This window comes from Pogoniulus pusillus, chromosome 8 (genome assembly GCF_015220805.1).
Source record: "Pogoniulus pusillus isolate bPogPus1 chromosome 8, bPogPus1.pri, whole genome shotgun sequence".
Classification (NCBI taxonomy): domain Eukaryota; kingdom Metazoa; phylum Chordata; class Aves; order Piciformes; family Lybiidae; genus Pogoniulus; species Pogoniulus pusillus.
Window position 1 is genome coordinate 4,502,483 of NC_087271.1, and position 17,008 is coordinate 4,519,490.

The following is a 17,008-nucleotide window of genomic DNA, read 5'->3' on the forward strand; positions in this document are numbered from 1 at the left end:
AAAGTTTTTGAATAGTTCTGGGCTTTCCTGGTTGTTGCTTACAAGATCCCTGTAAAGCTATTTGGACTAGACTGGACAAGCAGGCATTTCATTCAGTGACGCTGCTATTGAGGCTTTCTTGGAAGCAGTTTCAAAGGGCAGAGTGCCACAAATGCAGTTACAAGCCAATGACTGAACACCTTTGTGTCTTAGCAGGGTGAATGTCACCTGATTCACTGCATCTACTGATGCTTGCACTATATATGGCATGTTTATAGCATGTGCATGATGACACAGTTACTGATGTGCATCTCCCTGTTCACTAGAATAAGGCAACATGCTTCAGCCACTAAGAAGCCCACAGCAATCTGTGTGCTAGAGATCACTGTTAAGTTACCACTTTCAAAATGAACATAGTGATTTCACTTAAACTTGTCATTTCATAAAGAACAAATTATTACAAACTAATCCTATTCTTGTAATCTCAAAAAGGGGAGAAAAAATGTGCAGGTTGCCAAGGGGGAAGAAACTTGCTGAGACAATGAATAGTTGAGTGAAACAGGAGCTTCTGTACGCTTTGAATTGTGTTTCCATGTCTAGATTTGTGTGCAGCAAAGCACATGTGGAGTGCTGGTCAGAAAATACCATGTGAATGAGGAGTAGGAGGGGTTTTTCTTCCGTTTCTGCAGAGATTGGAAGAAAAATAAAGGCTTTGCAATAAAACTGTTGATAGGCCTTCTAGCAGAGGTAAGAGGAACATCTGAGGTCCACGTTCTGTGCCAAAAATATTGAGAAGTTCACCAGTGGATGTGTCTGTTGACCTGGCCTCACTCTGTAACACGATTTCATTGGTCCACAGCACTATAAATGGTCTTCAGAATCACAATGCTGAGTGTAGTCAGTTGCAGCACAGTTAGCAGAAGCAAGACTGCACTGCATTCTTGCAGGCAGACACATCCCAGCACAGCAGTGGAGCAAATACTAATTGCAGGGTGGTTGCTTTGTTGTTGTTTTAAAAGCTTTTTTTTGGCAGTCCAACAGATATAACTACTGATGACTTTGCTTGAAATGCACTTAAATGGACATAAAGTGAGGTGCTGGAATGTGTCCAGAGAAGGGCAACAAGGCTGGTGAAGGGCCTGGAACACAAACCCTATGAGGGGAGGCTGAGGGAGCTGGGGTTGTTTAGCCTGGAGAAGAGGAGGCTCAGGGGTGACCTCATTGCTGTCTACAACTACCTGAAGGGAGGCTGTAGCCAGGTGGGGGTTGGTCTCCTCCCAGACAACCAGCATCAGAACAAGGGGACACAGTCTCAAGTTGTGCCAGGGGGAGGTCTAGGCTGGATGTTAGGAGGAAGTTGTTGTCAGAGAGAGTGATTGGCATTGGAATGGGCTGCCCAGGGAGGTGGTGGAGGCACCGTCCCTGGAGGTGTTGAAGCAAAGCCTGGATGAGGCACTTAGTGCCATGGTCTGGTTGACTGGCTAGGGCTGGGTGCTAGGTTGGACTGGATGATCTTGGAGGTCTCTTCCAACCTGGTTGATTCTATGATTCTATGACTGACAGTTTCAGATGGATATTCTTGTAGAGCATCGTATCAGAAGTTAATAGTTGGTTATGAATGATGACTATTCATTTCTGTATGAATATTAAATTTTGTTATTCATATTAAAAATCAAGAAAATTCCCTGAGGTTCTTTGGATTTTCAGTCGCCAAGAAGCAATTGCATAGAATAAAACAGTTTCAAAAATCAAATCTTGGAAAACAATAACATGAGAATGGGAAAAATTCTAACTAATGCCTATGGAGTCTTGGCATTAGCTTCAGCATATACTCACGATGCCTTTGGCCTCTGAGTAAGTCTTCTGTGTGAAAGTAGCTTTCAAACTCGCGATGATCCCGGGGCAAAATACAAATGTTTCAGGCAAAGGAGGAAGGAGATGCTGCTAAGCTGGCCGGTGTGTGCCGCATACACGTGGTCGTCTGTTAACGAGCCGCAAAGGAGGAGATGCTCCCTGCAGGCAAAGGCTCAGTTCAGAAAGGCAAATGTAGAAAGGCTGCTACAGAAAGGCAAGGTTGCTAAATCATCCCCCTTTATATACTCGATTTGGAAATCAAACTGGCCAGTAGGCACTAGCACCATTGTTCTGGCCAAGGAATTCAAAGCTTTGTGCCTCCTTTGACCATGCAGGCACGGTGAGGGCTGCACAAGAGACCTGACACGAGGTGCTAAGCCCCCTAGTCCTCAAGGCTTTGCTGAGGCGAAACCCTTATTGTTTGTTCATCTATTCACTCCCGGACCCCAGGACAACAGGAGGAGAGCCAGGGTTAAACCTGCCCGGCAGGATTTATGCCCTACCAGGACAAGCATGAGTCCTCTTTTGTGTGGTATGACACAATGTTCACAGTATCACCAAGGTTGGAAGAGACCTCACAGATCATCAAGTCCAACCCTTTACCACAGAGCTCAAGGCTAGACCATGGCACCAAGTGCCACGTCCAATCCTGCCTTGAACAGCTCCAGGGACGGTGACTCCACCACCTCCCCGGGCAGCCCATTCCAGTGTCCAATGACTCTCTCAGTGAAGAACTTTCTCCTCACCTCCAGCCTAAATTTCCCCTGGCGCAGCTTGAGGCTGTGTCCTCTTTTTCTGGTGCTTGACATCATTCTGTGGCATGGATCTTACTGGGTTCTATCAGTAGCTTTTGTCTATTTGAACACCTTTCACTTCTCTAACAATGTAAGTAAAACTATGATGTGCTGCTAATTCATTTAGCACACATTAGCCACTTTTGCTACTGTGGCTTTGGAGAGGATATCACAGTATCATCAGGGTTGGAAGAGACCTCACAGATCATCAAGTCCAACGATTTACCACAGAGCTCAAGGCTAGACCATGGCACCAAGTGCCACGTCCAATCCTGCCTTGAACAGCCCCAGGGACGGCGACTCCACCACCTCCCCGGGCAGCCCATTCCAGTGTCCAATGACTCTCTCAGTGAAGAACTTTCTCCTCACCTCAAGCCTAAATTTCCCCTGGCGCAGCTTGAGGCTGTGTCCTCTTTTTCTGGTGCTGGCCACCTGAGAGAAGAGAGCAACCTCCTCCTGGCCACAACCACCCCTGAGGTAGTTGCAGACAGCAATAAGGTCACCTCTGAGCCTCCTCTTCTCCAGACTAACCAATCCCAGCTCCCTCAGCCTCTCCTCGTAGGGCTGTGCTCAAGGCCTCTCCCCAGCCTTGTCGCCCTTCTCTGGACACGCTCAAGCATCTCAATGTCCCTCCTAAACTGGGGGGCCCAGAACTGAACACAGTACTCAAGGTGTGGTCTAACCAGTGCAGAGTACAGGGGCAGAGTGACCTCCCTGCTGCTGCTGACCACACCATTCCTGATGCAGGCCAGGATGCCACTGGCTCTCTTGGCCACCTGGGCACACTGCTGGCTCATGTTCAGGCGTGTAGGTTAGAAGCTCTTTGAAATTCCATTGCTTTGCAAGAGTGGGGTGTTTTAGATGGGTGGCTTGGTAATCAGAGACTAGAGGAAAATTGTGTCTGCTTTAGCAACAAAGCTTGAAAAAAGCTCTCCACTTGGTGAGAACTCAGCATTTCTTTAGGGGGAAGTGTGAGTACAATAAGCTGCTGCAAAGACAGGCCTGTATATTTTGTGCTAATGACTAACAGCCCCAAAATCGAAAGCGTGGTCAAATTCTCTAACCACATTTTTCAGCCTGTTTTGGTCTTGTCATCTTTCCTAGTGTTTCCTGCAGTCACATGAGATGGAACAAGTGCTTCAAGTGCCTCCTGGTGGTTAAGTAATACTGGGTCTTAGCTAATGTTTGAGAGAAGAGCGTGCTGCTGCGGTTTGGGGTTTCAGTGAAAGGTTTTGTACTTCAGCAATGATCATGAAACGGTGGAATACCTCAGACATAAGAAAATTGGATTTTAGGCTTTGTCATGTGAGTTTGGGTTACAGTAAAAGGCTGCCCTGTAAGGTTGTATCCCTTTGGATGCAGAGATGTATGCGTGGACATGTGCGCTCTAAGGGCACTTCTGAGGCTATGACATACCACTGCAGCTGTCTTTGGCCTTTTCAGATTGGCAGAAGATAATTGTGTAGCTCAGCACTGTGTCTAAGGTAGAGGAGGGAGGTGTGACCTGTGATCCACTTCACTACTGTATCAAGCTACATCCTGATCTACATCTCTTCTTTGGACTTGTAAGATGTGCCTGTTTCAGCTGAACACTGACTTTGGCTTCTTAGTGAAGTTTGCATTAAAGCTTAACTTGTGTAGCATGGGTGCCAAAAACCTGCACAGGAGGTTTTTCTCTCAGAGCCACCTATACTAGGAGTAGTATGTCTTTTGGGTGTTAGTTGTTTTTGACCTACTGTTTCCAACACCTGCTGCTTGAAACTGCAGCCTATTACCCAGTGAGTAGAAACAGCCTCTGGTGCTTGCACACACCCTGTTGATTGCATAGATTTTATCTTGGAAGATAATTTTCTTAGGCAACAAGGTTTTCAGGACAACACAGATCTGCCCAGGTGGCCAGGAGAGCCAATGGCATCCTGGCCTGCATCAGGACCAGTGTGGCCAGCAGGACAAGGGAGGTTATTCTGCCTCTGTGCTCAGCTCTGTTCAAGCCACACGTTGAGTCCTGGGTCCAGTTCTGGGCTCCTCAATTCAAGGGAGATGTTGAGATACTGGAATGTGTCCAGCAGAGGGCGACAAAGCTGGTGAGTGGCCTGGAGCACAGCCCTTTGAGGAGAGGCTGAGGGAGCTGGGGGTGTGCAGCCTGCAGAAGAGGAGGCTCAGGGCAGAGCTCATTGCTGTCTGCAACTACCTGAAGGGAGGGGAGGTTGTAGCCAGGTGGGGTTGGTCTCTTCTCCTAGACAACCAGAAATAGAACAAGGGGACACATTCTCAAGTTGTGCTGGGGGAGGTCTAGGCTGGATGTTAGGAGGAAATTCTGCCCAGAGACAGTGATTGGCATTGGAATGGGCTGCCCAGGGAGGTGGTGGAGTTGTCATCCCTGGAGGTGTTGAAGCAAAGCCTGGATGAGGCACTTAATGCCATGGTGTAGTTGACTGGCTAGGGCTGGGTGCTAGGTTGGACTGGATGATCTTGGAGGTCTCTTCCAACCTGGTTGATTCTATGATTTGTTTTGAATGTGCCTTCAAATGAAGAGCTCTCTAATAGGGTTTTAGCTGCCTCTTTTCAATGTGCATCCTGTTCCCAAAGGAATCAAGTTCATGACCAAATGCTTTTTTGGAATTGTGCTGGCATGCCCAGCCTGCCAGTCTGAAATTTCCATTGGCAGCTTCTCCAAATCTCCTACTTGTCAGCTCATTTCCACTCTGCCAGGCAAGTTTGATGTAAACAAGTTCTGCAAGTCAGTCATTTTTCGGTTAGATTTCTCTCATGATGCTTTTCTTTTCACTCTTAGTGGTAAGCTCCTACATTCTCTGTCCCTTTAGTCCTTTCTCTGGAAAAGAACTATGCAGCCTGTATGTCTGTGCTTTCTAAAGCCTTTGGATGCATATGTTAGAAGGCCCTTGTGAAATGTATTTATCACTATGCAAATATAGTTTGCATCCTGAATTTGTGTGTTGGTCTTTCAAGGCTTTTATTGAGAAGCAAGCCTGTGTTTTAAACAGCAAGTTAAACTGAAATCAATTCAACAATGGAGTATTTAGGCAGCTCCAGTTGCCTTTGATTAATGCTTGTGACATGGACATTATTTAGTGAGATAAGTCTGTTGGTAAGAGAACCTTTTTCCCTAAACTTCTGTAATCCACTCTCTGTAGAAAGTGACACTTCAATTAAGCTTCCTTTAGAGAGACTGACAGTTATTGCATTGCTGAGTGTTTAATTGTCTTGGTGATGGGTCCAGCTTAGGCAACTCTTGTCTGCTTCCAATTGCTTCTTCCTATTTTGGAACCCATTCCTTGGTAGCAGTGCAACAACACAAGGGCACAAGGTGGAGTGCATCAGACAGACAGTTTGGCTGGAATAACTGGTGTGCCACCTAATATTAGGGTGGTGGTTTTTCCAGGGGTTCATTAGACAAGAGTCACACAACCTCTGATTCCCTCTCACCCCTGGCTAAGGATTAGCCAAGCAGTAAGCTGAGTAGTTGATCAGCCAGCACTGCCTCCACATAAAAATGGAACCCTCTCTTTGGAAGTGGAAACGGTTAGGTCGTGCTCTTCACCTTCTGCGAACATGCAGTGTGTTTCACATCACTTCATGAGATGTTAAACAAAGCTGCTGCAGTTTCCTTTAGCAGATGGCCCAGTGAATTTTTTACCAGCGTGTTCTGGATGCTTTTTGTCCTGTCAAAGTACCCCAGCTGTGGGAACAATGCCATTCAGCTTACACAGTTTGAAACAGGTCATCATTTTTGGTCTAGAGTGTTAAAGTTGACATACACTCTTGAACTGAGGTTGCTGATGAAACTCCAGTATTAGGCTTTAGGTAGGCATCCTCTTGTAAATCTTAGGATGCTTTACTGAGCCAGAATTGCTGCACTACTCCTAAAACAAAACCCAAAAGAAATCACCATACTGAATACTTAATGAAAGTATAAATTTATGCTGTCGTTTTCACAATACAGGTTTGCTGCTGTCCTGGGTTTGTTAAAAAAAGGTAATAATCATTTTCAGAAGTGTCTGAAGTGTCAGCTTAGTTTGCTAATTAAACAAAACCCTTTGGCAGGAAGGGTACCTCTAATTGCTTCCAAATGTTTTATCCTTGAGCTTGGATGACACCCTACACTTAAGTCCACTTCAAGAGTATACTAAGTTGTCTGTTTCTGACAAAATAGCTTTGTTAACAGCTGGGCTGGTCTGTGTTAGTTTTGTTTTAGGATCTCTCTGCTCTTATCTTAGTTCCTAAGAAAAACAGGCCTTAAGCCAAGCGCAAAACCAAAAGTCATTGCAGTTGCATGTGTTTATGGTTGGTTGTCAGTGGCTGCTATTGAAGTAGGTTTTGATTTTTTGAGCTGTGCTTCTGCTTTGTTTTATCACTTTTAAGACACTAAGAGATTTCATCACAAATCCTGTGATTAAGCTGTCAGTTTTCCACCAGTGGTGTCAGCTGGAAAACAGGGGAGAAGTAATCCTGCCTGTAGTAAGACAACACAGCAGTTTTGTCAGCACTTTTATTTGCTGTACAAGGTTTACATGGCAACTGGTGAAACAGATGAAGAAAGATTCAGGAGCACTGCAGGCATGTTATGTTGCTCTTTGTTCTGATTTCTGGCAGTGTAATAGGAGCTAACTTCCTTTTTTTCTTTCCAGCATTGTTCCGCTTTTGAAAGAATCCATTGGGATTTTGATGCAGCGAACACCTCCTTCCCTGGAAAATGCCCTGCCTCAGTGCTACCAGAGGGTGAGCTCTTAGGCCACTTTGGCTTTAGACTGAGTGAGTCTCAGCTGTTGTGTATCAGGATATTTGGTGATGTTTCTCCAGTCCTAGCTTGTACAAATGGAGGCAGCGATTTGATTCTTGTCATTCCAAAGCCCCAAACCATATAGCTTCAGCTCAGATTCTGATTTGAAATGTACCATGTTTGTGTAGAAAAATACATTGAGACCTTTTCTCTCCAGGTACTTTGTGCAGACACAAAGTGCCTGATGTTTTTCTAACTGTTCAGTTTTTGTCTCCCTCAAGATCTAGTTCAGTAAAGTGAGGAGGACTAACATTGCAATTGCATTTACAAGATTATGTATTTGAGTGCCTCTTCCACTGCCCCTATTTAACTGTCCTGTTACTGTATCATGATCTGGACATGGAAGCATCTTTTCAGATGTAATTCAAAGCACATGGAGGAGCATTGTCTTTCCTAAGACATAGTTGTATGGAGGGTTTGCTAAAATTGGACAGAGGGGAAGAAAAAAAAAACGTTTTGACAGGGCAAACCAAAAACCCTCACAAAATATTTGCAGAAGTATTAATCTATTTTTGGTAATAGTTGGAATCTCTCACTGTTCTGTGAGAAAATGTTCTCATTTGCAAGAATTGCTATTTTAGTGGAATGCTCCCTCAGACTGAGTAACTTTTCTGTCTTGGACATCACTGTTTTCAGAAGATGTTTCAATAAATTATATGTAGAATGTAAATGCAGCAAGATACCAAATCATGACCTTGCCAGGCTGGATGGGTGGGCAGGGCCAATGGGATGAGATTTAATAAGGCCAAGTGCAGGGTTCTACACTTTGGCCACAACAACCCCAAGCAGCACTACAGGCTGGGGACAGAGTGGCTGGAGAGCAGCCAGGAAGAAAGGGACCTGGGTGTAGTAGTTGATAGTAGCTGACCACGAGCCAGCAGTGTGCCCAGGTGGGCAGGAGAGCCAATGGCATCCTGGCCTGGATCAGGAACAGTGTTGCCAGTAGGACAAGGGAGCTTATTCTTGCCCTGTACTCAGCACTGGTCAGGCCACACCTTGGGGCACTTAGTGCTATGGTCCAGTTGATTGGACAGGGCTGGGTGATAGGTTGGATTGGATGACCTTTGAGATCTCTTCCAATCTGGTTGATTCTGTGATTCTATGACCTATCCATGCAATCTGCCTGTCTTCACCTTCCTTCCTGAGATACTGTAATAAGGAACTCAAGTGAAACATCACCTATTGCACAGGAAGCTAGAAGTAAAAGTGCATTGCTTCTGGAGTATTTTCAGTAAAACAAACAAACTGAGCCCACCCCAAAGCACATACAGACATTTTCCTGAAATATGGCCCTTTCAATTCTTCCTCTGTTTTTAGGTGCAGCAGTTGCAAGGAGTTTACAGTTTACATGATCCACACTTCTGGACCCTCTGTACTGATGTTTACATAGGAACTTTGAAATTATTAGTGGCTCCTGATGCTGATGGAAGGTGGATTCTAAGCCAAACTCACAATATTTTTACTCAGGTACGTCTCATTAGTGGAAATCTTCACAGAGAGAGTGATTGGCATTGGAATGGGCTGCCCAGGGAGGTGGTGGAGCCACCATCCCTGGAGGTGTTCAAGCAAAGCCTGGATGAGGCACTTAGGGCCATGGTCTAGTTGACTGGCTAGGGCTGGGTGCTAGGTTGGGCAGGATGATCTTGGAGGTCTCTTCCAACCTGTTTGATTCTGTGATTCAAAGTGTAAATTGCCTGTCATGTGATGTAACATTGTAATTCTTGGAGAGAGAAATGAAATCTTTCTGGCTTTGGTATCAGTTTTAAAAAGCTTTAGTGCTCCACTGGTATGGAATAGTATTTTTATGGACTTACTGTAGCACTCTGCACTAGGTTTTGATGCCACTTAGTGGAAACAACAGCTGTAGTTCTCTGAGGTATATCAAAGTAAGTTGAAACTCCATATGGACTTAAGAGGAAGTGTGTAAAAAAAGATGAGGCTTCCCTCAAAATAGAGCTTCTGACTGGACCTACTGACGTTTTTCAGTGCTCATTTGTTTTTGTCACTCATTTCTATTCCTCTGAGAATCCATGGTCTTTGTATAGTTTGTTCTTAGAGTAACATCTGTGCTCCTAGACCATCCAGAGCCAAGTATCCTGGCTTTACTCCTGACCTTGGAGAGCTGCATTTGAGGAAACTTTTACCTCTTTCCATAATGTCCTTTCTCATCTTTTGAGTCAAGGGGAGATCTTTTGAGTCAAGGGGAGTTCTTTTGAGTCAAGGAGAGTAGCTGAACAGGAGACAAAGATTCCCATTTAGAATCAGTGCTCTAGGTAACAAAATAGTGTCAGCTAAAGGGTAGTATTTTGGATAGATAGAATAACTGACTCCTCTAAGTCAGTTGGACAGCAAAGAAAGTGGGCTTCTGATCAGGTGTATTTCATACTGTGAATAGAAAATGCTCCTGTTTAATTAGCACTTGCATAAACCTTCTTTGCAATGCTTTCTGCAGTGGGGAAAATCCTTGTGTGCTTCTATGCATGTTCTTTCCCTGCATCACTGGCAGCTTGTGTCTGTGATGGCTTAGTGAATCATTTATGCATCTGATGAACCTCCCTCTGTTTTACAACATTTATTAGAAATTCCAGACTGGATTATTTTGTTTGAGGTTTTTTGTGCATTGTCCATTGCTTTTTGGACTCTCAGGAGAGACACCATTGAAACCAACCCTCCAGTGTGCTCTCTGAGTGCATTCATTCTTTTAACTCAGAATTTTTGAGTAGTCAGTCATTGGGAAAAATAACCACATTATTTTGTATTATGTTAGAGATGTAGGGAAGGAGGATTGTTACAAGTGTTGTAAAATCAAGCTTTAGTCATAAAAATAGATCCTTTTTGAGATATTCCATCACATATAGTTCTAAATCGAGTAGGTAGAAATCTGTCTGTGGACTTTGCAGTTTGATGCTAAGAGATCTCAAGTCTCCAGACAGTCACATTTTTCTAGGTTAGCTCTTCAGCTGTTCTGTAGTTGTGCAGGTAGCAAGAGCCACCTGCCTGGGAAGAGATAGCTCAGAGGAAGCCATCTCAGAGACAGAGGTCTGTCCTGGTTGTTTTTTGACTTGTGATAATACAGTTGGAGCAAGCAGAGATTTTTCTCCCCAGTAATATTTGCCCTCATTAATCTAAGTGATGGTTGGTTCTGCCACTCACCAAGCTAAAAGCAAGTTGGTGATAGTTGAGGACAACCTGATCTACAGCAGGGTTCAGCATAGTGCTTCAGGATGGCATTGTGTAACCAGTGATTCTGACATTGTTGCTGGCCTGTTGCTGAGGTTGAAATGAGTAACTTAATGTTGTTTTATACTGGGTGAGAATAAAACCAAGTTCTTCTCACCTAGCTTAGGAGTTCTGAGTGAGAGAAATGCTTTTAGTACAATTCAGAGACACTAAAATAACTGGAGGTAAAGGTGTCACGATGTCAGGTGAGTTCACTGCAGCCATTGTTTCTTGCTCAAATCTCGGTGTAGAACTGGTTCAGACAACAAGCCCCACGTTATTCCCTTGTGCTTAGTTCAGTTTGAAACTGACAGCTCTTCAAGCAGCTTGCTTTTCAGAATGCCTTTGTGACAGTTACTTAGAGTGGCTCAGCAAAGGCAGTGCAGGAAAGTGACTTACTAGGTAGTTACGTCTGTGCACTTGCTTGTGTGTGTTCATACAGCCTCTCAAAGGCTGGAGGTTTCCAAATTGCCACTGCCTCAGTGAATGGTGTGCTGAAGTGAAAGTAAATTACAGGTAAAGAAGCCCCTGAGCTTTTTGCTGGGTAGTTTTTACTGCTGTGGGTGAGCGTTCAGGATGGTGGAATTGTTTTGGCTTTACAGTTGTTGTTTTAACTCTTCTTTTCTTTTCCACAGGCAGGAGTAAGGCAGCTTTACATACAGATCGATGTGGCAGCCATGTAGTGCATTTCTGAAACTGTGCTGTTGGACCAAAGTTTTCTGTACTGTGATGTTACAACAAAAGTACTTCTTAAGACAAAGCCTGCCTCCACCGCTGTTCTGGAGATGACTGAATAGGTTTCTACCCTCGGGCTATGGATGAAGTTCCCTTCAAAGGAGTAAATATTGAATGAATGTCATGAACTCTGGGTTTTTTCTTTTTGTAGCCCCTAAACTTGCACGGTTTTGAGAGGTTTTTTTACTTACTAAGGTTGTGGTACTGCAAACTGTCATGTCTTCAGTCAAGCTGCTGAAACCACTGCTCATTCCCATGAAACCAGTGTCACCAACAACTGGAAACTTGTTTTGTAGGTAATGTCACAATGGCTGACATGCTTCCATATCATTGTATGTTGTACAATTGTTTGTACTTTGCAAACTTAATGAACCAAACCATATTGGGTTTTCAAAGTGCCTTTTATATCAGGAGAGGTATTTGCCAGCATAAATAGAGAGCATCAGAGGGGTTTTTTACTTTGACAAGTATCTTGTATACAATCTTGATTATTTACTGGTAATGTATGTGGGGGTTTGTGTGCTTGCATAACTATAGATGTTAGACTTCCCTTACCCTTGCAGCTTACCAAATGGGCAGATTCTCAGTATAAAAGGTAAAGCTGTCCTGATGAGGCTTGCTTCTGAAACAGGCTGGATATTTCCTTGCACATATCTCATGGCAATTATTTTAGGCAGAATGTTAGATTTATCTCTAATTCTCAGTCTCTTCATACTGTTGAGAGTAAAGAGACATTACATGGTCTACTGGGGCTTATAGTCACTGAAACAACAGGTAGCTGAGGGAATATGCTGACGGTAGAAGCAACATACAAAGCTTTTTGTCTTCTAAGTTACTTGGCAGGAACAGTTAAATCCCTAAATTGTTTATGAACTCTTAAATCTCCTTGATTTTAGTAGGTTGCAATACTTGTTACTGAAGTGATTGACAAGGTAACTTTTGCCTTTCCCAGTACTGAAAATGGCAGTTCCCAGTGGTTATACCTGCAATGGAAATAAGGGCCATGGTTGATGCTGCTTAAGATGATGCTGTTTCCAGGTTGGCAACCATAATATTTTTTACTATATTACTGTATTTTGTGAGGGGAAAAAAATTCTCAGTGCAGTAGGTGGTTGTTTTTTTTAACCCAGAAACATAATTCTGTCCTGTTTTTCTAGCATTTGTAATCATTTTACACTTTCAGATTTGGGTGTTTTCAAAGCCAATCTGCTCTACTTGGTATTAGAGATGATAATTCCACTATGCTGTAGTGGTTAACTTGGTAATGGAAAAAAATGATAAGATGTTTTATTAACAGAACTTTGTGGAGTAATAAAGAAGACAGGCATGTTTCTGATAAATCATGGCTAATATTGCTGGTATGGCTTTTCAGTCTTTTGGTATACCTGATCTTTGGTCATAGTGAAGTCAAGGCCCTCTGAAGCTTCATAACATCTGTGTAGTAGTAGCTGGGCACTGTGAAAGTACTGACTTCACAGGAATGGTTTGTTTGCCACTGATGTTGCTGAAGTCATGACAGAGATGAGGAGTTTCTTGCATTCATTCTGCTGTTCCTATTTTGATGTCTTCACATGAGAACATGAGGGTTGTCTGTCATGGTTTAACACCCGTCAGCCACCAAGCACCATGTAGCTGCTCACTTGCTTCTTCATCCCCATCCTTGGTGGGAATGGGAGAAAAATCAAGGAAGGAAAAGTCAAACTTGTAGTAAGTTAAACAGCTTAGTCATTGGAATAAAATATTATACTTGTAATAACCAGGAAGATAACAGAAAAATATTGTTGATTGGCTAGGGCTGGCTGATAGGTTGGACTGGATGATCTTGGAGGAGGTCTCTTCCAACCTGGTTGATTCTATTCTAAGATAAAACCCAAGAAAAGGCAGGTGATGCACAATGCAGTTGCTCACCACCCACTGACTGATACGTGGACCTCCCTCCACCACTGCCAGCTCCCTCCAGTTTGTGTACTGAGCTTAATGTTCTGTGGTTTGGAATGTCACTGGAACAGGCTGCCTGGGGAAGTGGTGGAGCCACCATCCCTGGAGATATTTAACAGATGTTAAATAGATGTTTAGACGTTGTGCTGAGGGACATGGCTTAGTAGTGGGTTAATAGTTAAACTCAGTGGTCTTAAAGGTGATCCTTTTGGCAAGTTCTAGTCAACTTGCTTGGCCTCCCAGCTTCTTGTGCACCTGCTTGGAGGCAGAGCATGGGAAACCGATAAAGCCTGTAACTTAGGATAAGCACTACTTAGCAACAACTAAAACATCAGTGTGTTATCTACCTTGTTTTCACACTAAATCCAAAACACAGCACTGCATCAGTGCCTAGGAAGAAAATTATCTGTCCCAGTTGGAAACAAGGCATTGCCAAACTGTTTTTCAGATGAGATATTGGAATGTCTCTGTTGGTTTTCTACAAACTTGGGGGTGTACTCTTGTGATTGGAACTGACAACTGAGTGTAATGAAAAAAATAGCAGAAAAAAACGTTTAAGCTTTACACTCTCTTATAAAATCTTCAGAGCCTTCTTTGTCCCTGTTGCTGGTTTGTGATCCTGTTTGCTTCTCCTGAGGATGCAGTGCCCTTTAAGCTGGCTGAACTGTTCCATGTATTTCTCTTCTGGTCTTCTGCATCATGCTCTGTCAGGCTCCCTCTGTATCTCACCTTGCAGATGCTCTGCCAGGTCTGTGGTTGGCATCTGAAAGGTGGACTGCAGAGTAGGGTGCAAGAATCTGTTGAGCAGATTGGAGTATTGCACTTGGAGATACCATTTACATGTACGTTCACAGAAAAGGTAAACACGGCGGTGATACAGAGCAGGGATACCTCACATCTGTTTGGAGTATGTTGCACATAGACTGCTTCATGTTTGTTCACTGCATGATCTCTTTATTATGGGTTTTTTGTAGTTAATATTAGTACTGATTGAGGCTAGAGAAGATCAACTCATAACACTTCAAAGGCAAGCACCGGGCAGTATCACTGTAATCGTGTCATGATCCAAGAGCAGGCTTTGAGTGTAATCATTTCTATTCCAGCATCTTCTGAACTTGCTGAAACACTCTGAAATACTCAAGTGCTGGGCAAGTTGCTGAGCTTGGCCACTGTTGTAGTTTTCTTAATAGAAAGACAGGTGTTGCAATTAGCTTCCAGCTGAGAATCTGCCTGAGTGGCAGCTGGGTTTCTTTGATGGTGATGTGGTGCTTTGTTGGGTGTTTCTGTAAGATTTACATGTACAAACTTTGTGAATACAGGAAGTGAAGTGGAAAGGTCTATAAGCTGGTTAGAACCACACAAGATTGATTTTAGTAACTTTGGACATCTTTTTGTTGCTTATGACTTACACAACTGTTGGAAGCATGTGTACAGATCTTGAGTTTTCTAACCAAGGCAGCACTTTCTTCACTATTTCTAAGGCCATTATGTTTTTATAGTAAGAAATGTATCATTTGCTAAATATAATAGAGGATAGTGTGGGACAGGCATATTTAAAGAGACTTGAAGTCATTGTAGACTTCCTGGAAAAAGATAAGCATCACAAAATTCTACAAAGGACAGCAGCTGATATGTGCAGTAGGCACAGTCACATCTAGTATGTCAGTAAAAGCAATGACATCTGATTCATACTTTCTTTCACCTACTAAGGGGATACTTGCTCAGAGTAGAGATCATGCAGCTAAAAGTGCAGCTTCTCTTGTCCTGAAGAGTCCAAGCACCTGCCTTGTTAATAACCTAACACTTTGCTGCTTATGTAACACTTTGCTTTCAATACTTTATTGGAGATGTCATTGTTTGAAGATTAATGTGAATGAAGATATCCAGAGATGGATGAATGGCTGCAGATCATCTGCTAAAACTCAACTTCCTGGTGTCAAGTAATGAATTCTGAATCAAGTTTTCAAAGTGTGCTTTTCTCACGTTTTCACATAGCTAAAGCTTAACTGTGGGGTTCCTGGTCTGTCTTTGTGCACTGTGTCTTTTCTGTGACTGGAAACAGTAACTTAGAACCACATTATCCCAAAGACCAGGCCTGCAACCAGCATGATTTTTGCAGGACCTACAGCAAAGTAAGAAGATATAACTAAGTGCTGCAGACATAAGGAAGAAAACCACTCTTCAGAGCGTGCACAGTGAAGACTGCTCTGTTGTAGGCTAACCCTGCAGGTCTCTAGGCATGTTCTTGCTCCTTACATCAGCAGGGCCCCTACAGCCAGCTACATGACTGGTGTGATTTGCTAAACTAAGGCAGTCCAAATATATTACTCTGCTTTGTATGCAATACTCCTTACTGAAAGTTTAACTGCATCATTAGTAACAGCTGCAGACACTACTTTGACACAAAAATCTAAGCTGCTGCTGCTGCTACTACTACTAAAAGGAGCCTTAATGACTCTTAACATACCTTTTTTTTTTTCCCCTGAAGTAAGGCTTGTGTTTAAAGGTGAAGGAAAGAAATAGTGTCTCTCTTTAAACTGTTCTAAGTGCACCTGTTTGGGGAATGAAAACAAGATACAAGAGGCATGAGAAACTGCTGCTGAACTGGTTTTCCACCCTTTGCACCCACTGTGCAATCATGTTTTCAAGTTCAGGGCTTTTCTCACAGTGCAGATTTCAGCTGCTGAAACTTTTTTCCTGCTTCTATAATGTGCAAACCCTGATCAAGACTCATCTAGTAAGAGCTTTAATTATCAGTTCAGTGCAACAGCTGTAGTTACCAGTTAAGCCCTATCCTGTTTTCCCCAGCAGCCACCAGACTGCTGTTTGCTATCGTTCTTGACAATCCCAGCTCTTGTAAGCATGTCTGGGAATGAGTATAGAGGGATTTGGGTTGGTATTTTTTTTTCTTTTAAATAATCCATTTCTCTGATCCCTAATGCTGACTTCAGAGGTTAATTCCTACTTTACATGCCTGTGAGAAGCCCTATCTACAACTTGCCAGGATTCCCTTTTTGGATTTCTTCCCCATCCAGGCTTTGTTGCTGTGTTGGAGCTTCATTGGCCAGAGACTGCAGTAATGTGAAAAGGATGGCAGTTGTGCTTCTGCTGTGCCTGGCATGTGAAGACACACTCTGTGCAGATGTTGGTTTGTCTACTTGTCTATTTCAGCACGTCACAAAAGATTCCCACCCGTGTGGCAGTGTGGCAGAAAATGTGCTTTTACACATTTGTTGTGCCTTTGCTGTCCCATGTGCATTGAAGCCACTTACCTGCTGGGATCTTGCCCAAGAATTAATCACTACAGTATTTTGGCTGAGGTATGAAGTATTGTGCATAAGGAAAGTGCCAGTCATTCGTGGTAGCATACAGCATATTGCTTGCCTTTACCTTTAAATTACAGGAATTGCTCTTAGCAGTGATCTCATGTTGAACAGTGCAGTATCTCCAAATACCTGGAAAGAAATCTTCATGATAACACAGGGCAGCTCGCTGAAGTTCTGAAGACTACATCTGATTTTGATCTAGAATGCTAATGTTAGTAGCTTAGCCATGAATTGTCCCAAGTGCAATATTAGATTTTTAATGTAATCTTTTCTACTTGAATATAAAATATTAAGTGTCCTGTATTGCTGAAAATATATGGGATCAACATTTCTTTCCAATAAATCTTCAGTTTTAAAAGAAC

At 43.2% G+C, this 17,008-nt stretch overlaps 1 protein-coding gene across 4 annotated transcripts in view; it reads left to right on the forward strand.

The window, feature by feature from the left end:
* SLC30A7 (solute carrier family 30 member 7) overlaps window positions 1-17,007 on the forward strand; it is a 32,818-nt gene extending 15,811 nt beyond the window's left edge. For 2 of the 4 annotated variants that reach the window (XM_064147059.1, XM_064147061.1), the window contains exons 9-11: window positions 7,277-7,367; window positions 8,746-8,895; window positions 11,283-17,007. In XM_064147059.1, coding sequence (XP_064003129.1) covers window positions 7,277-7,367; window positions 8,746-8,895; window positions 11,283-11,330 — 289 coding nt within the window. In that variant the 3' untranslated portion in view covers window positions 11,331-17,007. The remainder of the gene's footprint in view (window positions 1-7,276; window positions 7,368-8,745; window positions 8,896-11,282) is intronic. The other 2 variants (XR_010303023.1, XR_010303024.1) reach the window with 2 other exon arrangements.
* Window position 17,008: the final 1 nt, after the last annotated feature.